At 58.1% G+C, this 22,534-nt stretch overlaps 2 protein-coding genes across 6 annotated transcripts; one reads left to right on the top strand and one right to left on the bottom strand.

Moving 5' to 3' along the window:
• Positions 1-1,819: 1,819 nt before the first annotated feature.
• On the top strand, positions 1,820-5,124 carry ZDHHC12 (zDHHC palmitoyltransferase 12). 3 transcript variants are annotated; one of them, XM_037995336.2, is made up of 5 exons: positions 1,820-1,979; positions 3,405-3,541; positions 3,895-3,972; positions 4,166-4,332; positions 4,453-5,124. In XM_037995336.2, exons 1-5 carry the CDS (start codon positions 1,880-1,882, stop codon positions 4,766-4,768), a joined length of 798 nt encoding a protein of 265 aa, XP_037851264.1. In that variant the 5' UTR covers positions 1,820-1,879; the 3' UTR covers positions 4,769-5,124. The 3 variants fall into 3 exon arrangements, with proteins under 3 accessions (XP_037851264.1, XP_037851265.1, XP_008004224.1); XM_037995337.2 differs by having other exon boundaries at positions 4,503-4,811; XM_008006033.3 differs by having other exon boundaries at positions 1,825-1,979; positions 4,481-5,124.
• On the bottom strand, positions 5,065-22,534 carry PKN3 (protein kinase N3). Of its 3 annotated transcripts, none has more exons than XM_008006031.3 (22): positions 21,922-22,529; positions 19,299-19,539; positions 18,964-19,109; positions 18,060-18,171; positions 17,861-17,988; positions 17,479-17,662; positions 12,741-12,887; positions 12,552-12,661; positions 12,298-12,441; positions 11,819-11,894; positions 11,576-11,744; positions 11,278-11,380; positions 11,077-11,144; positions 10,707-10,770; positions 10,492-10,583; positions 9,023-9,199; positions 7,623-7,685; positions 7,396-7,472; positions 6,159-6,301; positions 5,970-6,077; positions 5,705-5,785; positions 5,065-5,594 (listed from the first exon to the last, which is right to left on the bottom strand). In XM_008006031.3, the coding sequence occupies exons 1-22, from the start codon at positions 21,943-21,945 to the stop codon at positions 5,382-5,384; spliced, it is 2,670 nt and encodes an 889-aa protein (XP_008004222.2). In that variant the 5' UTR covers positions 21,946-22,529; the 3' UTR covers positions 5,065-5,381. The 3 variants fall into 3 exon arrangements, with proteins under 3 accessions (XP_008004222.2, XP_008004223.2, XP_037851262.2); XM_008006032.3 differs by lacking the exon at positions 21,922-22,529 and adding an exon at positions 20,718-21,906; XM_037995334.2 differs by having other exon boundaries at positions 5,398-5,594; positions 5,749-5,785; positions 21,922-22,534.

Here is a 22,534-nt window from a genome sequence, read left to right as displayed (position 1 = left end):
CCTTCGGAATTTTTCATTTCCCTTACTCTACTGAAGCCCTCACCATTTCCCTCCACTCCCTCATTCTCCCTTTAAGCCAGACATGGTCGTGCACGCCTGCAGTCCCAACTACTCTGGAGGCTGAGGGGGAAGATTGCCTCAGCTCAGGAGTTTGAGGCCATCCTGGGCAACATAGTGAGACCCCATCTCAAGAAAGCAGAAAACAGGCCGGGTGCGGTGGCTCACGCCTGTAATCCCAGCACTTTGGGAGGCCAAGGTGGGTGGATCACGAGGTCAGGAGATCGAGACCATCCTGGCTAACTCGGTGAAACCCCGTCTCTACTAAAAATACAGAAAATTAGCCGGGCGTGGTGGCGGGCGCCTGTAGTCCCAGCTACTTGGGAGGCTGAGGCAGGAGACTCGCTTGAACCTGGGAGGCGGAGTTTGCAGTGAGCCCAGATCGTGCCACTGCACTCCAGCCTAGGCAACAGAGTGAGGCTCTGTCTGGGAAAAAAAAAAAAAAAAAAAAAGTGGGAATTAATTGACTTGCAACCAGGGGATGCAGTTAGTATCAGCTTCAGGGACAGCTGAATCTGGAGGGCTCAGACAATATTGTTCAGACCATCTCTCCCTCCCTCCTTTAGTGCTGCTTATCCATCTCTATGTGTCTTTATAAGTTGGTCTCATTTTCTCCAGCCACAGACAGGAGTAGGCCCTCTCCGCACAGCGTAAAGATGGCGCTCGGTTGCCTTATATCCCATTCCTTAGGCTTGAGATCCAAAAGAATGCCCCTTCCTCTCAGCATCTAGACAGTAATCTCATGGAAGGCCTGTGGTTGGTTCTGCAGAGTCGAACGCCCACAGCCTGCCGCTGGCCATCCTATGGGGTGAGGGGCAGTCCCTCCAATCACATGGGATGGGAAGTCGATTCCCCAATCAAAAAAAGGATGTTGAGCTGAGAAAAACAACAGATGTCAGAGGAGTATCCTGGAGGAGCTGGGATGGGGCCAATCAGATGGAGGCAGAGGAGGATGCTGGTATCAGTGGGAGGTGCTGTGGAAAGGCAGGGCTGAGTGGGGAAGGCCCTGCGGACACAGGGAAGGAGGACAGCCTGAAGCCTCTGGCGGGGAAAGTCCGCCTGTAGGTGGTGGCTCACAGCAGGAGAGGCAAGACAGCCCCGTGCTAGACAAGGCGCTTCCATTATTTAATCCTCCCAAACACCTTAAGACACTATTGTCATCCCCCTTATAGAGACAGAAAACAGCTCAGAGGGGCTCAGTGACTCGCCCAGGGTCACACAGGTAGGAAGGGGCAGTGCTGGGATTTCTGACTCCCGCCTAAGTTGGATCACCCGTAGTCAGAATGTGCACCACATACCTCCACTTTTCTCTCCTCCGTTTGCAATATCTGAGAATAAATAGCAAGGAGGTAAAGCTGTCACCACAGACCAACCTTGAGCGAGCCCTGGCCCTCTGGAGACCTTAGTCATCACATCTTCGAAATGGGCACAATTTTGCCTCTCGGACTCACAGCAAACCGCTGGATCTTTTAAGCGCCCAGGGAGCTACGCGCATGCGCGAGGCTGCGAGGGCGGGCACGGGGGAGCGCGGGGGAGGTGCGCGCGCGCGCGCGCCTGGGCTTTCAAAAGTTACCTGGCGGGTGGGGCTGGAGTTGGGGGAGTTACCAGCTGCGCGCGCGCCGGCCCCGCCCTCAGCCTCTTCAGGCACCTGTTGGCTTGAGGGTCCACTCGGCCGCAGCGGCCATCCAATAAGCAGACTCCCTGATCCAGTCCGGCCCTGCCCAGCGCCCAGATCCACCAATCCCCGGGCGACCGCGTTCCCCTCCCTCGGAGGGCCCGCCCTTCTGGGCGCTTCTTCCGGGTGGGGCCCCGGGCGGAGGCGATGGCCCCCTGGGCGCTCCTCAGCCCTGGGGTCCTGGTGCGGACCGGGCACACCGTGCTGACCTGGGGGATCACGCTGGTGCTCTTCCTGCACGATACCGGTGAGCCGGACCCCGAGCGACCCCGGACCCACCCGATCCCGCGTGGTTCCCCCGACTTTCGGGTCTCACTGGGTCTCCCGCCTAATCCATGGAGATCCTGGGATTGGCCCGATCTCTGCCAGCTCCTGAAACCCCCTCCCCATCTATCATTCCAATAGCCACCCGCTCTCCGCCTGATACCCCGTTGATTCCTGATTAATCCCAGCATCTTCCTGATCATTGCCAAATGCCCTGTCCATCCCAGGACCCAGCCGGTGCCCACCAGATCCAAGGACCGACTTGAGCCCCATGTCCCTTGATCCTGGGACCCACCAGTTCCTTCCCAGGAACTGACCCCAAATCTTCCCATCCTTACGATTAGGAGGCTCAACTAGATGCAAGGATTGGCATTGTGTCCACGCCCACACCCTCCACACCCCCATGGCCACTAGCTGCCCAAGTCCAGGCAACCCCTCAGGCAAGAGAACACCCCACGGGGTGAGGCCTGTCTCCCATTTTACCAAAGATTCACCCACCTACCCACCTCCATTTCCCTCATTCCCCTCAGTAGCCCCCTACCCAGCACCTCACCTGCCACGGGCAGCCTCCCTCACTGTCACCCACAGCAGCCCCCAGCCCTCCTTCCATGGTGGTCCAGCCTCAGTTTCTGGACTGGGGCCCCTGCTGGTTTTCCTCCCAAGACCTCAGACCTCCTCCACCACCTTCACCCTTTAGCCTAAAAACTTGCTCAGGTCTCCCTATCAGAAAATGACCGCCCTCAAAAGCCACCCTTTCTTCTCTGCTCCCCCTTACAACCAAGGGACATGGGATTTGTCTACACTCTGCTGTCTGGTGGTCTCATGCCCCCTCATTCCTTGCCCTGCACCCTACCTCCCCAAAATCCTGTCACCACCATGGGCTGAAGCCACTAGACCCTTTCTTATGCCTCTCAGCAACATCTGAGCCTGCCAGCTGCACCCTCCCTCCCATCTCTCTCTCAGGCATTTCAGACCTGGCCAGTCTCTCACCATTGCAGAGCCAGAGATGCTGGACCCCTCCTCCTTCTGTCCCACATCCAGTCAGGTCTGGCTCCCTTCACCCAGCAGCCCCCTCTGTCCATTCTTTCCTCTCTCACTTCCTGCCAGGCCTTTGCAGCTCCCCTCTTCTTCCTCCTGGCCAGATTCTCTGCCCCTAGGCTTCCCCTGATCCATTTCCCTAGCGATGAGGTTTTCCAAAACAGATCTGGCCTTATAACCTTCCATGGTTCCCTCTGACCCTCCAGATAAAGTTCAGATGAACTGCTGGCCACACACAACCACTCATGGAACCAACATCTCCAGGTCTTTGTGGGCCAGGAACACACTTCCCCACCTCCAACTGCAACCCAGCCCCACCCACTCCTGTTCTACTCGGCCCAGCCTCACTGTGCTCTCCCGGCCTCTCCAGAGCTTCGGCAATGGGAGGAGCAGGGCGAGCTGCTCCTGCCCCTCACCTTCCTGCTCCTGGTGCTGGGCTCCCTGCTGCTCTACCTCGCTGTGTCACTCATGGACCCCGGCTACGTGAATGTGCAGCCCCAGCCTCAGGTAACCAGGGGCCCCTACTCTCACCAACAAGGACTCAACAGCCAGCACCAGTCTCCATGCCAGGCTCTGTGCTGCAGGCTCTTGTAGGGGCAGCTCAGTGAATCCTCTTGCCAGCCCTAGAGCCCTATCCTACAGTGGTGAGGAAACTGCTGGGGCCCAGAGAAGGAAGAGACTTGCAAACATCACACAGCCACCCTCAGTCCACGCTGCTCCGCCGCACCCCACACCTCCATTCTGCACGGGATGGGTCCTAAACTCCACAACCAGAGCTAAGCCGGCCCCTAGGGGAGCTGCCCGCCAATGCCACCTGTCTCCCAAGGGGATCCTGTCTTATACCCCACCCCTCATTCCAGGAGGAGCTCAAAGAGGAGCAGACAGCCATGGTTCCTCCAGCCATCCCTCTTCGGCGCTGCAGATACTGCCTGGTGCTGGTGAGTGATGCAGGGACACTCACCTGGGAGAGGCTGGGCCAAAGCTGAGACTCCTCGACCTCCTCCTGCCCCAGTGCCTGGGCCTCACCCCTCCTCCAAGAAGGCCTTCCATCATCAGGCCCTGATTCCTCCCCTCAGTGGTGGGCTCACAGCAGGGCTGGCACTGAGCCTCCACTCTCCTCCATGCCCACAGCAGCCCCTGAGGGCTCGGCACTGCCGTGAGTGCCGCCGTTGCGTCCGCCGCTACGACCACCACTGCCCCTGGATGGAGAACTGTGTGGGGGAGCGCAACCACCCCCTCTTTGTGGTCTACCTGGCACTGCAGCTGGTGGTGCTTCTCTGGGGCCTGTACCTGGCATGGTGGGTGCTGCTGCCCGGGCATAGGGGGAGGGTGGGATGTATGCTCCCACAGGGGTGGACAGAGCCAGGACTCCCAGGGATCCAGCACAGGGAGGGAAGGGCTCCTCTGCCCTCCCCCAGCACCAGGCCCCTGTCCCCTGCACTGCAGGTCAGGCCTCCAGTTCTTCCAGCCCTGGGGACTGTGGCTTCGATCCAGTGGGCTCCTGTTCGCCACCTTCCTGCTGCTGTCCCTACTCTCGTTGGTGGCCAGCCTGCTCCTCGCCTCGCACCTCTACCTGGTGGCCAGCAACACCACCACCTGGGAATTCATCTCCTCACACCGCATCGCCTATCTCCGCCAGCGCGCCGGCAACCCCTTCGACCGAGGCCTGACCCGCAACCTGGCCCACTTCTTCTGTGGATGGCCCTCGGGGTCCTGGGAGACCCTTTGGGCTGAGGAGGAGGAGGAGGGCAGCAACCCAGCTGTTTAGGGTTGCTAGAGGCTGGGCTACTATCTTGTGCCTGAAAACCAGGGGACCTGTCTCCAGCTAGGGTCAGCCCTCGGAGGGCCTGGGGCCGCTCACTCCTGCCCACTCCTCCCAGGCCCCAGAACTGAACTTCAAGACAGACAGATCCCTGCCTCAGTGGGCAGTTCTGCCTTCCAAGGAAGAAAGGGAAAAAAGGACCTGTGGGCAGCTCAGGCCCAAGCAGACCCCGGGCTCCACCCCAGCCCCACCCAGGCGACTGCCAGTGCACACTTTTACAAATTTAATAGTCTATAAAGCAAGTCCAGTCTTAAAAAGACAAACCACATCACTCCTTGCCGCGGCACCCTTTCTGGGCCAGGTCTCGCTGGGAGGTAGAGGAGGGCGAACTGGAGGGGGAGGGGACACACTTTGCCCAGTGACACTGAGCAAAGCCCACAACAGTGGCCCCATGGCTGCCACCTCGAGTCCCGAGGGCTCATAAGTACCGGGCAAGGCCTGGACCTCCTGGCAGGGCACACAGGTGGGCAAGCAGAGGCTCTAGCAGTCTGTGGGGGAAGGGGACAGAGGTGCCAGGAGACGCCCTCAGGGCTCCAGGAATCGCTCTGACACAAAGTCGAAGTCCCGGAAGGCGGCCTGTTGGCGGGCCGTGAGGAGGCTGTGGGGTGCGGGTGGGGTCAGGGCAGGCGGCAGCCCTGTGAACTCGCCCTCAAAGTAGCGCAGGTCCGCGGGGCCACAGAGGGTGGGCACGAAGGGGGGCTGGACGGTGCGGGCGAGCAGGGCTTGCCAGTTGGTGGTCTGGGGGAAAAGGAGAGGCGCCTGAGATGGCAGCAACAGCAGCTCCATGAGTCACTCTGTGTCACCTACCCTGCCAGGCACAGGGGACCACCGCCACCCCAGCCACTCACCCTGAAGAACGGCTGGACCTTGATCTCCTCGGCATCCTGCTCACCCGCCCCGAGGCGCTTCTCCGGGCACTTCTGGAGGAGCTGGGCAACAGGACAGGCGCTCACTTAGGGCATTCAGCCCCAGGCACTGTCATCATCACAGGCCCCAAGCACACTGGCCCAGAGTGCTCTACGGATGGGTGGCAGGGGGTCTGCTGTCCCATGACAGAAGGCACATGGGCCTTGAGCGGCCATCCATCCCAGACCCAGACCCTGCAGTGCTTACCTTCTGAATGAGCTCAAGCCCTTGCACCGACAGAAAGCCGGGGTAGGGAGCGTCCATGTTAACGATACAGTCAAACACCTCTTCCTCCGTGTCCCCTGGGAAAGGGCACTGTGGAGATAGGGGCTCAGCAGGATGCACGGGCCACCCCACTCCAACCCAGAGGCCCAGACAGCACACTCCAGCACTCACCTCACCCACCAGCATCTCATAGAGCAGCACGCCCAGCCCCCACCAGTCCACAGCCCGTGTGTACGCCTCCTGGGTCAGCACCTCGGGAGCCAGGAACTCCGGGGTGCCGCAGAAGGTGCTAGTCCGGTCCCCGAAGCCGATCCCTACAAATCAACAGGTACACCAAAAGCAGATTGGTGTGGCCTATTCACAATAACCTCAACAGCCAAGCCTTATGATGCCAGGGAGCTCAGCCTGTGCCAAGCCCTGCCCTGTACCCAAGGAGGTGGGAACGGTTATGACGCCATTTGACTGCATGCGGAGCCAAGCTCACAGGCTAAGGTCACAGAAGGCAGAACTCGGCCGGGCACGGTGGCTCACACCTGTAATCCCAGCACTTTGGGAGGCCGAGGCGGGCAGATCACGAGGTCAGGAGTTCGAGATCAGCCTGGCCAACACGGTAAAACCCCGTCTCTACTAAAGATACAAAAAATAAGCTGGGGCGTGGTGGCATGCGCCTATAATTGCAGCTACTTGGAAAGCTGAGGCAGGAGAATCTCTTGAACCCTGGAGGCAGAGGTGGCAATGAGCTGAGATCGTGCCACTGCACTCCAGCCTGGGGAACAGGGCAAGACTCCGTCTCAAAAAAAAAAAAAAAAAAGAAGCCAGGCGTAGTGGCTCACACCTGTAATCTCAGCACTTTGGGAGGTTGAGGTGGGCGGATCATGAGGTCAGGAGATCGAGACCATCCTGGCTAACACGGTGAAACCCCGTCTCTCCTAAAAAAATACAAAAATTAGCCGGGCGTGATGGCACATGCCTGTAGTCCCAGCTACTTGGGAGGCTGAGGCAGGAGAATTGCTTGAACCCAGTAGGTAGAGGTTGCAGTGAGCCGAGATTACGCCACTGCGCTCCAGCCTGGGTGGCACAGCAAGACTCCGTCTCAAAAAAAAAAAAAAAAAAAAAAAAAAGATAAAAAATAAAGAAAGAAGAAAACAAAAGGCAGAATTCAGTCTCCTCTCCCAGCCCTGACCATAGGCTCTCCCTCGGGCCAGGTGCAGGCTGGGGCTCTGTATGAGTCTCTAGGACTGGGAAGAAAGGGCCAGTGTGCCCAGCTGTCCCCTGGAATGAGGTCTGGAGTGGCAGAACCAGGGCATCCGTGGGTGAGATTTCCTGGGAGATGCCATGTGCCCATCATCCTATTGGCCAGGCTGGGTAAACAAGGCTGGAGATATGAATCCCAATGGGCAGCCCCCACCTTCCTTGCAGAGTCCAAAGTCTGCGATCTTCAGGAATCCCTGGGCATCCAACAGAAGGTTATCCAACTTCAGGTCCCTGAGGGCAAGGGTGCAGATCAAAGGGAATGAGGGGGGCTTAGACCCAGGAAACCAACCGCCCCTGGAGCAGCCCAGGCAGGAGGGAGGCAGCATCTGTGTCCTCACCCACCCCACCCCCACCCCCAGGCATCCCTGGGACAAAAGTCACCTGTAAATGATCTTCTTCTCATGTAAGAACTGCAGCCCCAGGACAACACAAGCCACGTAGAAGCTGCAGGGGTGGTTATGGGAGAACTCAGGCCCAAGACCAGGGAGGCAGGGCAGGGAGGCACCAGGATGGCCATGGCTGGGGGATCCTGGATATCCCGGCCAGTCAGAGATGAGTGAGACTGGGACAAGCATCATGCTGAGAGCGGGGGTGCTCTAACAGTCCCAAGGTCACTTCGATTTCCAGCTTCCTGGGCCCTTAAATGGTGCCAGGGACCAAGTGTTAGTCCCTGCAGTTGATACTCATCATGCCTATTTTTTATTTTTTATTTTGAGAGGGAGTCTTGCTCTGTCACCCAGGCTGGAGTGCAGTGGCACAATCTCGGCTCACCAGTAGCTAGGATTACAGGCACGTGCCACCACACCCAGCTATTGTTTTTTTTTTTTTTTTTTTTTTTTTTTTTTAGTTTTCGTAGAGACGGGGTTTCACTATGTTGTCCAGAATGGTCTCGATCTCTTGACCTCATGATCTACCTGCCTCGACCTCCCAAAGTGCTGGGATTACAGGCGTGAACCACCGCACCTGGCTTTTTTTTTTTTTTTTTTTTTTTTTTTTAAGACAGAGTCTTGCCATCGCCAGACTGGAGTAAAGTGGCGGGATCTCAGCTCACTGCAACCTCCGCCTCCTGGATTCAAGTGATTCTCCTGCCTCAGCCTCTCGAGTAGTTGGGATTACAGGTGCGTGTCACCATGCCCAGCTATTTTTTGTATTTTCAGTAGAGACAAGATTTTACCAAGTTGGTCAGGCTGGTCATGAACTCCTGACCTCACGTGATCCACCCGCCTCAGCTTCCCAAAGTGCTGGGATTACAGGCGACTGGCCAATCGTGCCTATTTTTCAAATTAAGGTCTTAGATTCGCCAGGTGTGGTGGCTCACGCCTGTAATTTCAGCACTTTGGGAGGCCGAGATGGGCAAAGCACTTGAGGTCAGGAGTTACAGACCAGCCTGACTAACATGGAGAAACCCCATCTCTACTAAAAATACAAAACTAGACAGGTGTGGTGGCCAATGCCTATAATCCCAGCTACTTGAGAGGCTGAGGCAGGAGAATCGCTTGAACCAGGGAGGCAGAGGTTGCAGTGAGCCGAGATCGTGCCACTGCACTCCAGCCTGGGCAATAAGAGCGAAACTCCATCTCCAAAAAAAAAACCTAATGCACAGCTTCATAAGCTGATGCCCAGGGTCATAAATGCTGTCAGTTGGTGCCAGGGTATAAACCAAGGCCTCTGACTCCTGCTCCTCTGCTGTTGGGCACTTGGGGAAAGCTGGATGTAGAGAGTGGGTGTAGGGAACCAGGTAAAGTTTGCTGGAAGAGGCAGGCAGGAGGGATGGAACCCACCGGGCCTGGGGCTCTGGGAAGACATCCTCGTGGATCTGCATCATGAGGTCGCCACCAGGCACAAACTCAGTCACAAAGCAGGCATGGCTGGAGGTCTGGAAGCAGGCAAGGAGGGAGAGCAGGAAGGGATGCCCTGTGCGGCCCACAGCCTCCAGGATCCGCTTCTCGCAGTACAGGCTGCAGGAGAGAGCAAGAGTATTAGAGGGAAGGAAAACTTCCCCTGGCCTGTGCCCTGTGCCTTGCACAACACCCCTGGCTCACTGGGCCCTCAGCCAAAGTGCCAGGCGTGTAGACTGGTAGACTGATGGTTTCTTTTCGTTTTTTTGTTTTTGAGACAGAGTCTTGCTGTCGCCTGGGCTGGAGTGCAGTGGTGTGATCTCAGCTCACTGCAACCTCTGCCTCCTGGGTTCAAGTGATTTTCGTGCCTCAGCCTCCCGAGTAAGTGGGATTATAGGAGTGTGCCACCACGCCCAGCTGATTTTTGTATTTTTAGTAGACACAGGGTTTCGCCGTGTTGCCCAGGCTGGTCTCGAACTCTTGGCCTCAAGTTATCCACCTGCTTCAGCCTTCCAGAATGCTGGGACTACAACTATGAGCCAATGCGCCCAGTCTTTTTTTAATTTTTTTTTGAGACAGGGTCTCACTTTGTTGCCCAGGCTGGAGTGATGTGGTACGATCTCGGCTCACTGCAACCTCCGCCACTGGGGTTCAAGTGATCCTCCCACCACAGCCTCACAAGTAGCTGCGTGTGCACCGTCATGCCCAGCTAATTTTTGTATTTTTTGTAGAGAGGGGGTTTCGCCATGTTGCCCAGGTTGGCCTCGAACTCCTGGGCTCAAGCAATCCTCCCACCTTGGCCTCCTGAAGTGCCGGGATTACAGGCATGAGCCACTGTGCCCAGGTCCCCCACTTTTTTTTTTTTGAGATGAAGTCTCGCACTATTTCCCAGGCTGGAGTGCAGTGGCGCAATCTCGGCTTACTGCAAGCTCTGCCTCCTGGGTTAACGCCATTTTCCTGCCTCAGCTTCCTGAGTAGCTGGGACTACAGGTGCCCACCACCCCTGGCTAATTTTTTGTATTTTTAGTAGAGACGGGGTTTCGCCATGTTAGCCAGGATGGTCTCGATCTCCTGACCTCATGATCCACCTGCCTCAGCCTTCCAAAGTGCTGGGATTACAGGCGTGAACTCCCGTGCCTGACCAAAGAGTGATGGTTTCTATATGTCAGGGGCTCACAAGGGGCTCTGAATATGCACAGTCACCAATGCCCCCATTTTACAGTAGAGCAAACTGACAGAGAAGAAGGGACCTGCCCAAAGAAACACAGTTAACAACTGCAGGTGTCAAAAGAGAATGCCGGTTGACTGGCCCCACGGGGTCACCTTTCCAAAGCCCCAGGAAACTTCAGCTGCCCTCTGGATGCCACAGCCCAGGACAGCCATCCTGGGTGCCCTGTGGCACCCTCACACACCTGTCTATCTCGTCCCGGCTGAGCACCTCCTGCTTCTTCAGTGCTTTGATGGCGTAGTATTTCCCCGTCCCCTTGAACTGGACCAGGAGGACCTGGGGCCAGAGACAGGTTGGGTCCGGGTGGGCCGCACCAGGGAGCCTTTACCACCCACACAGATCAGGTCCTCCCGGCTCATGTGATGAGGCCCCCAATCCTGTCCCTCTTCAGCCCACTACCTTCCCAAAGTGTCCCCGGCCCAGCACAGCTAAGCAGCGGAAGTCCTGAAGCCGAGGGGGTTTCCTGCAAAGAAAGAGAGGGTATAGGAAGTCCCCTACGGCAAGGGCTGGGTCCCTACCCAGAGCCACTCCAAGCCTCCCATGCCCAGTCCTGGGCTGTCTCAACCTATGGGCTCGAGAAACCCCTGCAGGAAGGGCTCCTAGAAGCTGGCATAGAGCTGGAGCTCAATAATGTGGGTTTAGCAAATCAGACCCCGAGAGCCAGCCAGTGCGTGTGCCAGGGAGCCAGGGAGTAATGTATGATGGATACACAAATGTTCAAGCAAGCAGGTGAACGTCTCAAACATGAAGGTGCGCAGGATGTGGGTACCTGGTGGGGGAGGCTGGTGGAGATGGCCCACGTCGAGTCCTAGGCTCCATGTGGGGGCGTTTGGTGCGCTGTGAGGACAGAAGAGCTCAGGGCAGGGCTGGGCTTCCTTCTTTCTTTCCCTTTAGGCCTGCCACCCCACAGCTGGGTGAGCCCGCCAAGCCCAGCCAGTCCCAGGAGCCACTAGTCCCTCCAGCCCCTCACCGGAGTCTCCTCAAATGTTGGTTCCTGGGGGAGGTAGAGGCGCGGCGGCTTGGGTGGGGGTGTCATCTCTTCGCCCAAGGGGGTCTTCTTGGGCAAGAAATTACTGTAGGGAGAAAGTAGACACAGCGCCCAGCACAGGCAGATGCAAGAGCTGGCAGGATGGACACACCCACCTGAAGTGAGATGGACAGAGGGTTGGGGGCTGAGCAATGTGGACAGACAGACAGACACCGCCTGGATCTGGAGCCCCGCAGCTGCCACAGAGGAGCGTGCAGTCTAGGGCGAGGGGGCTCCTCACCTGGGAGTGGCAGGGTCAGAGGCCTCTCGTGATGTTGTTGGGGTCCAAGGGCACCCTTTGGGGGGGCTGATCGTGCTCGGGGAGCTGCAGGGGGGCAGCAGGTTCATGACGAGGCGCCCCCAGGCTGCCATGCTGAGGTTCATCTGCGAAGCCCTCAGGAAGTCCTGGCCTGGGAGAAAAGGGGACCTTAGTCCCGGGGCCCCAGCCCTGCTCCCTCGCACATAGCCCCCATTCCCTCCACACCTCTGCGTTTAGAGAAGATGCGTTCCTGCCTCTGCAGCCGGGGCCGCCTCTCAATGACAGGATCGCAGAAGGTCACCTGCAGGGGTAGGGGCAGGGTTGTGGACCAGTCGCCTCCCATCTCACCTGCCATGGCACCTCCTCTGCCCCTGGGATCACAGCCCAAGCCCCCAGGGTCAACAGATGCAAGAGCCAGAAGGACCCAGAGAAACAGATTCAATGTCCTCATTGAGACTAGTGGAGAAACAGAGGCCCAGGGAGGACAGCACTTTTCCAGGTTCACACCTGAGGCAGGGCAGTCAGGACAAGGACCCAGGCCTCCAGATGCAGCCCTGAGAGAGCGGCTAGGAGTCCTTATTCTTGGAGACCTCCTCTCTGGTCCTCAATCTCTGCACCTACACGCACTGCATCGGTCTCGAAGGCCTTCCTGGCCCTGACGCCCCCAGGGGCCCACCAAGTCAGAGGGCGGAGGTGGTGAGCACCTGGGCAAAAAGCAGCCCCTGTGGTACCAGGCTGAGGGACAGCTGGTGACAGGCATTGTCCAGGAAGTCCTCAAGTCTCAGGAAGGCCACGCCACATAGCTGCCGCCAGTCCCGCCAATGCACCCCAATCTCCAGCTCACGGGCCTGTATTGGGGAGGCCAGGCTGAAGGGTGGGGTGCAGAACGAGCCCCAACCTGGGCAGCCTCCCACCCCGCAGCCCACGGTCACCCCTGACCACACACAAGCAGCCTTACTCGCTCCAGTGGGATGACAAAGGTCTGGTCCCAGGACTGTTCGGCCACCTGCCCCCAGCCCGTCTGCCCCACCACGCGGTTGTCCACCTTCAGCACAGCCAGCACCTCGCCTGCAGGGCCAGAGCCGCGGCTCAGCACAGGCCTGAAGCGGGGCTCTCCTGCCCTCCCCAAAGCTCCTTCCCTACTCACTGGCAAGCTCGCCTCGGCCACGCTGCTGCTTGGCCCTGGTCCGAAGCCAGCCGTCGGAGGGGCTGCCAGCCAGTGCAGCCGCCGGGGAGCGTCCAGGCACGGCTGCCAGCAACTGTTCACAGCCCAGGAGACGGACCTGCAGTGTCCCTGTGGTGAGGGTGGGCAGGGGGTGTTGTCAGATGCCATCTTCCCAATGCTACCACCAAGGTGTCCTGGGACCCCAGGAAGGCCACCCTCTCCAGGAGGTGGCTGAACCCAGACCCTACCCGCCTGAGGCCAGGACAGCTACCTGAGAAACCTCACTCAGTATGGCAGCCTAGAGTGCCTGGACAGGAGCCTGCTGACTGCCCTGCAGCTTCCAAGCATCATGAGCCCCCAAAGGGTGCCCTTGGACCCCGATGACACCCTGGGAGGCCTCCAACCTGGCCACTCCCACGGGAGGAGCCACCTTGTTCCAGACTGCACGCTTCTCTGTGGCAGCCACCTCTTTCCAGGGCAGAGCAACTGGCTCTCCCGTCCATATGCTGGAGCGGCAGGGACATAGGCTCAGACCTCAGACCTCAGCCAGGCTGCACCGAGACACAGCACATGACGAGATGCTGCCCAGAGCTGGGGCCTGGAGAGCACTGTGGCAAGGACAAGAGCTTGGGACAGGGAGCAGGAAGCCTGGCTTCCTGTCCAGACCCACCTGCTACCTGGGCCTCAGTTTCCCCATCTGAACAGTGGCGATGAGTCCCAGCTGTGCCCCACCTCCCTCAACGGATATGAAATGTGTTTTGTCAACGGAGTAAGTTCATGTGTCACGTCACTAGAGGTTTGTCTCTCTAAGGGTAGAGAAAGCAGTGGGGATCTAGCAGCTTCTGAGGACATGAAGTAGGCCCAAGAGTATCATTTAGGGAGAGTCTGGGCCTGGGGGTTACAGACAGAGAAAACTTGTAAACAAAGGCAGGGGTCCAGGGTAGAAAGATCAGCTTAGAAAGAATAGCTCGGCCGGGCGCGGTGGCTCACACCTGTAATCCCAACACTTTGGGAGGCCGAGGCGGGCAGATCACCTGGGATCAGGAGTTCAAGACCAGCGTGACCAACATGGCAAAACCCCGTCCTAACTAAAAATACAAAAATCAGCCAGGCCTGGTGTTGGGCACCTGTAATCCCAACTACCTGGGAGGCAGAGGCAGGAGAATCGCTTGAACCCAGGAGGCAGAGGTTGCAGTGAGCTGATATTGTGCCATTGCACTCCAGCCTGGGCGACAGAGCAAGACTCTGTCTCAAAAAAAATAAAAATAAAAACAAAAACTTGAGGCCGGGTGCGGTGGCTCACACCTGTAATCCCAGCACTTTGAGAGGTTGAGGCAGGCGGATCACCTGAGGTCAGGGGTTCGAGACCAGCCTGGCCAACACAGTGAAACCCCGTCTCTACTAAAAATACAATTAGCCGGGCATGGTGGTGGGCGCCCGTTATCCCAACTACTTGGGAGGCTGAGGCAGGAGAATTGCTTGAACCTGGGAGGCAGAGGTTGCAGTGAGTCAAGATCATGCCACTGCACTCCAGCCTGGGCGACAAAGCAAGACTCCATCTCAAAAAAAAAAAAAAAGGCCAGGCATGGTGGCTCAAGCCTGTAATCCCAGCACTTTGGGAGGCCGAGACGGCGGATCACGAGGTCAGGAGATCAAGACCATCCTGGCTAACACCCCTGTCTCTATTAAAAAATACAAAACTCTAGCCGGGCGAGGTGGCGGGTGCCTGTAGTCCCAGCTCTTTGGGAGGCTGACGCAGGAGAATGGCGTAAACCCGGGAGGCGGAGCTTGCAGTGAGCTGAGATCCGGCCACTGCACTCCAGCCTGGGCGACAGAGCGAGACTCCGTCTCAAAAAAAAAAAAAAAAAGGCCCAGCATGGTGGCTCACACCTGTAATCCCAGCACTTTGAGAGGCCGAGGTGGGCAGATCACGAAGTGAGGAGATCAAGACCGCCGGGCACGGTGGCTCACGCCTGTAATCCCAGCACTTTGGGAGGCCAAGACGGGCGAATCATGAGGTCAGAAGATCGAGACCATCCTGACTAACATGGTGAAACCCTGTCTCTACTAAAAATATAAAAAATTAGCCGGGCATGGCGGCGGGCGCCTCTAGTCCCAGCTACTCGGGAGGCTGAGGCAGGAGAATGGTGTGAACCCGGGAGGCGGAGCTTGCAGTGAGCCGAGATCACACCACTGCACTACTTACGGCCTGGGCGACAGAGCAAGACTCTGCCTCAAAAAAAAAAAAAAAAAAAAAGGAGATCAAGACCACGGTGAAACCCCGTCTCTACTAAAAATACAAAAAATTAGCTGGGTGCGGTGGCGGGCGCTTGTAGTCCCAGCTACTCGGGAGGCTGAGGCAGGAGAATGGTGTAAACCTGGGAGGCAGAGGTTGCAGTGAGTCAAGATCATGCCACTGCACTCCAGCCTGGGCAACAAAGCAAGACTCTGTCTTTAAAAAAAAAAAAAAAAAAAAAAGGCCAGGCATGGTGGCTCACACCTGTAATCCCAGCACTTTGGGAGGTCGAGGTGACCGGATCACGAGGTCAGGAGATTGAGACCACGGTGAAACCCCGTCTCTACTAAAAATACAAAAAATTAGCCGGGCGTAGTGGCGGGCGCCTGTAGTCCCAGCTAGTCGGGAGACTGAGGCAGGAGAATGGCGTGAACCCGGGAGGCAGAGCTTGCAGTGAGCCGAAATCATGCCACTGCACTCCAGCCTGGGTGACAAAGTAAGACTCTGTCTCAAAAAAAAAAAAAAAAGAAAAAAAAGAGGCTGGGCGAGGTGGCTCACGCCTGTAATCCCAGCACATTGGGAAGTTGAGGCAGGTGGAGGATCACCTGAGGTCAGAAGTTTGAGACCAGACTGACCAACATGGAGAAATCCCACCTCTACTAAAAATATAAACATTAGCCAGGCGTGGTGGCACATGCCTGTAATCCCACATATTTGAGAGGCTGAGACAGGAGAATCGCTTGAACCCAGGAGGCAGAGGTTGTGGTGAGCTGAGATCGTGCCACTGCACTCCAGCCTGAGCAATAAGAGCAAAAATCTGTCTCAAAAAAAAAAAAAAAAAAAAGGACAACTCAAGTAACTGGGGTGTTTACCCAGGAGACAGGATATGGAGTGGCCTTGAGTAGCTGAATTCTAGGCCTTTTAACAAGCTGTTTCTTCTGCATTTCTGAACTTGTCTACTTGGCCTTAAGTACTCCTGTGTAAGTCCTTCAAGGCCAAGACACCACCTCCTCTAGAAAACACTCCTTGGGCTGGGCGTGGTGGCTCACACCTGTAATCCCAGCACTTTGTGAGGCCAAGGCAGGTGGATCACAGGAGGTCAGGAGTTCAAGACCAGCCTGGCCAACATGGCGAAACTCTGTCTCTACTAATAAAACAAAAATTAGCCAGACATGGTGGCACGGGCCTGGAATCCCAGCTACTTGGGAAGCTGAGGCAGGAGAATTGCTTGAACCCAGGAGGCAGAGGTTGCAGTGAGCTGATATCACACCATTGCACTCCAGCCTGGGCGACAGTACGAGACTCCATCTCAAAAAGAAAAAAAAAAAAAAAGAAAACATTTCTGGATTCCCCAAGGCCAGGTGAGAGGGCTCCATCCAGAGCCTGCGTTTCCTCTTCTCAGCTCTGCTCACAACGGAATGGGGTCAGTCGGCCCTGTAACAGTGCTCTGTGCAGGTAGGCGCTGGCCTTTCCAGCTCGCACTGTATCTTGGTGGGATACAGCTTCAAAGCCCATGCTCTCAGATTATTTGCTGATTACAATTTGGCTGCTGCTACAAGGAGACAGATCTTGGTACAAGATAAGAAAATTAACTTTTTTGGCTGGGAGCGGTGGCTCACGCCTGTCCCAGCACTTCGGGAGGCGGAGGCAGGCAGATCACAAGGTCAGGTGATGGAGACCATCCTGGCTAACACGGTGAAACCCCGTCTCTACTAAAAATACAAAAACAAAAAATTAGCCGGGCGTGGTGGCGGGCGCCTGTAGTCCCAGCTACACGGGAGGCTGAGGCAGGAGAATGGTGTGAACCTGGGAGGCGGAGCTTCACAACAGGGCATGCCCTGTTGCCCAGGGTGGAGTGCAATGGCGCAATCTCAGCTCACTGCAACCTCCGCCTCTGGGGTTCAAGCAATTCTCTGCCTCAGCCTCCCGAGCAGCCAGGATTACAGAAGCCCACCACCACACCTGGCTAATTTTTGTATTTTTAGTAGAGGCAGTGTTTCACCATCTTGGCCAGGCTGGTCTTGAACTCCTGACTTCATGATCCACTCACCTTCGCCTCCCAAAGTGCTGGAATTACTGGTGTAAGCCACCGTGCCCAGCCTAGAAAACTTTCTAATAGTCCAAGCTGCCCACTGCTGGGTATCAAGCTTTCCAGGGCTGCGAGCTTCCTAACACCAGTGCTTTAAGCACTATTCTGCTTATTTATGTAAATACAAGCTACACTGAGTGCTGACTCTGCTAGGCACTGTGCTTAGCACATCACGTGCAACACAGTAACCCTATGAGGTAGGTGCTATATCATCCCCATTTTACAGATGGATAAACTGAGGTTTGAAGAAGGAATGTCAGTTTCCCAAGGTCACGCTGCTAGTGGGTGGTGGGGCAGGACTGAAACTCTTTGAACTCTTCCCCAAAGTGATTTGTGCTTCCGGATCTCTCCCAAAAAAGAAAGAGAGCTCTGAAGTGGGAGGAACTTCTGGCTACCTGTCAGGGCGGTGGGCTTCACAGGTGTCCCTGAAGGCTGGGGGTATCCAGGCACTGCAGTTCGCAGCTCTCGGGCCACTCTGCTGCGCAAAGGGTGGGCAGGAGGGAGCTGCTCCAGCAGCTGCTCCAAGGCCAGCCGCAGGAGGTCCAGTTTCTGGGAGGACTCCTGTAGCTGGGCCTGGGCCTGCAGAGGGGACAAGGTAGAGCCAGGTTTGTGGGTTATACGGCAGGGGGCAGCAGCCCAGGTCACCCGGAGTCACCTTCCGCATGAAGTCTCGACAGAGAAGTCCTGCTTCTACACGGCCACCCTCCCTTCACGCCCCTGCGGAGGGTGGTATGGGAAGAAGCCGGCCTTAGGAGAGGGCCAGGGCTGGGACCTGACCTCAGCCAATGCCTTGCGGTCCTGTGTTCTCCGGCTACTGAGCAGTTTCACCACGTTCTTGGCGCCCTCGGCCACGGATGCCTCAACGTGCAGTCGATGCTGTAGCTCCTCCGCCAGCAGCTCAGGCCCTGTGGGAAGGAGGGCAGCTCTCAGGTCCTGCTCTGCCCTGCTCCGCCCTCCCTGTATCTCAAGGCCTCACCTGGCTCCGGGGACCCACTGGCCTCCAGGCTGCTGATCTTCATCCGCAGCAGGGCCACCTTCAGCTGGCTGTCCCGCAGCATCTGCTGGGCAGCTGCCAGGAGCTTCCTCTCCTATGGAGCCGTGGCACAAGCCCGTCAGAGCAGGCCTGGGCCATAGCTTCCACCATCAGACCAGGGTTAAAGTCAAAGCCTGGTCTCCCCCATCAGAACAGGGTTAAAGTCAAACCTCGCTCAGTAGGCCAAACACTAGAGTCAAACCTCCTTTGTTGGACTAGTTGGTGGGTCAGGGGAGCCTTTTTCATCAAACCAACAAGGGCTGGGGTCGAGCTTCCCCTTTTGTATCAGGGCTGGGGTCATGCCTCTCCCATCAGATCAGGGCTGGTGCTAACTCTTCCCCATTAGATCAGGGCAGGGGCTAAGCTAAGCCTCTCCCAACAGATCAGGGCAAGGGCTAAGCTAAGCCTCCCCCATCAGATTAGGGCAGGGGCTAAGCTAAGCCTCCCCCATCAGATCAGGGCAGGGGCTAAGCCTCGTCCATTAGATCAGGGCTGGTGCTAAGCTAAACCTCGCCCATTAGATTAAGGCTAAAGTCCTGCCTCCCTCATCATATCAGGGCCACAGCCAAGCCTTCTTGTCAGACAAATACTGAGGCCCAGTTCCTGACATCATGCTGGGAGCTGGGACTAGGGCTGAACTAGGATCCCATTAGACCAGGGCAAGGCCTTCTGTGTCACACTAGGGGCTACAGCCATGCCTTCCTCACCCAGCTGGGGTTTGGGGCTACATTTTCCCCATCAGACTGCAGGCTGGGATGGTGCCTCCTTATGGGCTCAATGGCTGAGCTGCATTTCCCTGTCAGACCAGGGGCCAGGGTGCCCCTGCCATCAAACTGTGGGGCCTTACCTTGGGGGTGCCACTGGCACACGTGTGGGTCATGTTCTCAGCCCCCTGCTTCACCTTCAGCTCCACATGCAGCTGCCTCCGGAGAGCCTCTAGGTGCCGAGCCCTGAGCTGCTCCGCCCACGGCCGGGGTCCTGAGGCCACAGGCTCTGTGCACGGGGTTATCGAGCACATAAGTCTGTCACTCAGAGCCGATACCCCCACTGTGGCCTCTCCTCTTTCCCTGACTGATCTATGGGCAGGAAATGAGGTGGTCTCGCCACAGTGGCCAGGGCCAAGGCCAGGGGCCAGATCGGCCTGGAGCCTTCTGTCCAGAGGGGTCTCGGCTCCTCACTCACCAGCCAGGTCAGGCCCAGGGCCGGGCAGCAGGATTCGGGCATGCAGCTCCCTCAGCTCTCCATGCAGCTGCTCCAGGCGGCGGTTGGAGGACTGCAGCAGCTGCTGCACATGGCCCAAGTGGCGGCGGTCTGTGGCCACACGCCGCAGGTTCTCCACCCCCTCCTTGATCTTCAGCTCCTTCTGGATGGCCCGCCGGATCACCTCTTTCTCATCCTCCCGGGGCCACTGGCTCGGCCCAGGCTGTAGGGCCGGTGGAAAGCAGAGGGTGGAAAGCAATCATGGGGTGCAGCGGCCACCAGCAGCCTCTGCTCACTGCAGATGGAGGCGGAGGAAGGGACAGCACCCAGGACTGACAAGCACAAGGTTTGGGAAGCCTCTCTCCCTTTAGAGCTCAGGCCTGAGCCAGATGGAAACTCCGAGGCCACTCATCTAGGCCAAGCTCCTGTTCTCTGCCCGTTAGAGAAGGGTGGGGCAGGGGGGATAATTCACACGGTAAACGGGTGCCCAGGTTCTATTCTAAGAGCTTTGTATAGATTACCACATCACTCCTCCCAGCAGCCCCACCCGGTAGCAGCGGTCATTACCCCCATTTTCTTTTCTTTTTTTCTTTCTTTTTTTTTTTGAGACAGAGTTTTGTTCTTACTGCCCAGGATGGAGTGCGGTGACACCATCTCGGTTCACCACAACCTCTGCCTCCTGGGTTCAAGTGATTCTCCTGCCTCAGCCTCCTGAGTAGCTGGGATTACATGCACACGCCACCACCCCTGGCTAATTTTGTGTTTTTAGTAGAGACGGGGTTTCTCCATGTTGGTCAGGCTGGTCTCGAACTCCCAACCTCAGGTGATCTGCCCGCCTCAGCCTCCCAAAGTGCTGGGATTATAGGTGTGAGCCACCACGCATGGCCTATTACCTCTGTTTTCTAGTGAGGAAACTGAGGCCCAGAGAGGTGAAGTAACTTGCCCACAGTCAAGACACAGAGAAGGAGAGAGCACCATCTCTCAGGCCCCAGCTGTCCCTGGCAGCCCTGGGTAATCAGGCTGCTCTACGTCTGGGATTCAAAGTAGGTAGAGTCCAGGAGCCAGAAAAGCTCAACGCCGAGTAGGGGTTCACACAAAGCCACATGAGAAGGCAGCCAGGAGTCTGGGAGCCAGGGCTTGTTCCCCTAACGTGCCAATGCCACAGGTAGCAAAGCCGAGGCACGGAGAGGGACTGGGGAGGTCTCCGGGTGCCCACCCACTGCTCAGCTCCTGGGAGGAAGTAGAAAGCTCTCTCACGGCTTCACCCAGGTTGGAGCCAGGAACAGGAACACCTCCTTTCCAGTCGCCAGCATTTCAAACCAACCAGTGCCAAAGGTGACCTCAGGCCAGGGTAACCCACGATGCCCCGCAACACGGGTTCTTGAAGGGACCCCATCATACCTCTCTGTGTTCCATCTTCTCCTGAGCCCAGTGGAAGGGCCCGCAACCCCAGACTCAGGGACCACCCCCGCTCCTCCTGCCCCAGACCTCAGTGGGGGCCTGCTGGCCCAGCTGTCAGAGGGCAAGGGCGAGGCTCAGGAAATCCTCTGACCGCCCTAGGCCACAGGGCCAGAGCCAAACACCGGAGCAAACAAAGGTCCCATGGAGCTGGGGGCCCGGCCACCGGGGTCCTGAGTCACCCAGCAGCCGCTGCAGGGCGGAGCCCCGCAGGAAATCGGAAAATGTGTACAAGCTACGTCTGGAACAGGCGGAGGGACCTCCAGAGGAAGGGGGTGGGAAGGGGCAGACCAAGCCCCAGCCCTGAAGGCGGCTTAAGCAACTGGCTTGGGCTCTCAAGGAGTCTACACGCACCCCCCAAACACCGATATGGTCCTGTCTGCCCCGGGTTGGAACCCCAACATGAACACACACAGCACCTCCTTTCTGCTCTTTGCGGGGACCCACTCCTGTCCGCAAATGCCCCCCTCCCCACCACTGGCTCCAGGGCAGGACACCACCTCTCCCTCCCCAGTAGCAGACAGACACGGCCTCGGTCCTCCGGGCCCACGCGCACCAGCACCTACTGCCAGCTCTGGCAGGAAACCCGGCCCCCTCCAAGTTCTAGAACCCACTATACGTACCCAAAGGTTCCCGCCCTGGGGCGGGGGAGGCCGCTCCCCTCTCATCCACGCTCCCCTCGCGCCTCGTGCGCTGCGAGAGAGACACTGCCAAGCGCGCACAGACTGCGCCCCGCGCAGCGCGCACATTCTAATCCCCCCAGGTCCGTGTGGTCCCTCCTTCTATCCTGGCTAATTCCAGTCGGCCTTGGAGCCCCACCCGGGAGAACCGACTTAAGGACATTCTGGAGACCACCCTCGTGGCGCACACTGCGGACTGAGCCGTCCTCGCTCACGGGTTGGTTGAGGTACAGGCTCCCGCTCAGCCGGGGGCTAATTTGGAGACGCTGCAGGGTCCAGGAACAACCGAACCCGGAGCTCAGGTCTGCTCTGCAAGGGCGTCGCGGGGCCGGGGCCAGGGAAAGGGCAGGGAAGGGGCGCGGGTGAGGGGCAGGTTGAGGGATGCGGCCTCGGTTCGGGGCTCCGGGGCGATGACCGAGGCTTCCCCGCACCCCACCAGCCCCGCGGGCCCCTCCCGCGCCGTTCACCTGCCGCGGCGCCCCCTCCTCCATGGCGCCGCTCCGGCCGCTTGGGGCCCTCCTCTCCGCCACTCCGGTCCCGGAAGCCGCAGCCCCTCCGCCAGGACTTTCAAACTTGAAACTTCCCGGGAAGTGGCGCCGGAGACGCGGGATCGGGCGCCCCCTCCCGAGACCCGCTGGCCCGCGGGGCCAGCACCGCCTCCCGTCCACGCCGGTCCAGCGCCGCCTCCCGTCCGCGCCGGTCCAGCGCCCCGGACTCCACGCCCGAGGTCCCGCGCTCCAGCGCCTCCCTCGGATCCAAAATTCCGCGGGATTCTGGATCCAGCACCCGGGCTTCGGCGTCCACAGTTCCCGCTGGGCGTGACCGCGCCGCACCCCCGGGTTGGACGCGCGGGAAGTTCATCGCCGGCGCCCAGTCCTCTGGCCTTCCCCGCCGCACGCCGGCAGGAGCCGGCCAGTTGGGGATTGGGATGGGGGGGACAGCGCCCCCTGAAGGTCGCCGGGTCGCCCAGCCGGGTTCAGCCCTTAGAGCTGGCTGCCGCCTCTAATTTTGAGCCCCTCCACAACCTAGCTCCCGCCTCTAACGCGCAGGGCCTCCTCAACCAAGCACCTGAAGTCTCTC

Source organism: Chlorocebus sabaeus, chromosome 12, assembly GCF_047675955.1.
Source record: "Chlorocebus sabaeus isolate Y175 chromosome 12, mChlSab1.0.hap1, whole genome shotgun sequence".
In the NCBI taxonomy this organism is placed as follows: Eukaryota; Metazoa; Chordata; class Mammalia; order Primates; family Cercopithecidae; genus Chlorocebus; species Chlorocebus sabaeus.
Note: the sequence above shows the minus strand (reverse complement) of the source record. Positions and strands in the feature narration are given on the sequence as shown.

Coding starts and splice junctions, on each gene's coding strand:
- PKN3 (XM_008006031.3), bottom strand. CDS start 21,945: ATGGAGGAGGGGGCGCCGCGGCAG. Junction 12,442..12,551: donor TTGTCATCCCACTGGAGCGA/GTAAGGCTGCTT, acceptor TCCCCAATACAG/GCCCGTGAGCTGGAGATTGG. Junction 6,078..6,158: donor ATGAGATGCTGGTGGGTGAG/GTGAGTGCTGGA, acceptor CTATCTCCACAG/TGCCCTTTCCCAGGGGACAC.
- ZDHHC12 (XM_008006033.3), top strand. CDS start 1,880: ATGGCCCCCTGGGCGCTCCTCAGCCCTGGGGTCCTGGTGCGGACCGGG. Junction 3,542..3,894: donor ATGTGCAGCCCCAGCCTCAG/GTAACCAGGGGC, acceptor CCCTCATTCCAG/GAGGAGCTCAAAGAGGAGCA. Junction 4,333..4,480: donor TGGGGCCTGTACCTGGCATG/GTGGGTGCTGCT, acceptor CCTGCACTGCAG/GTCAGGCCTCCAGTTCTTCC.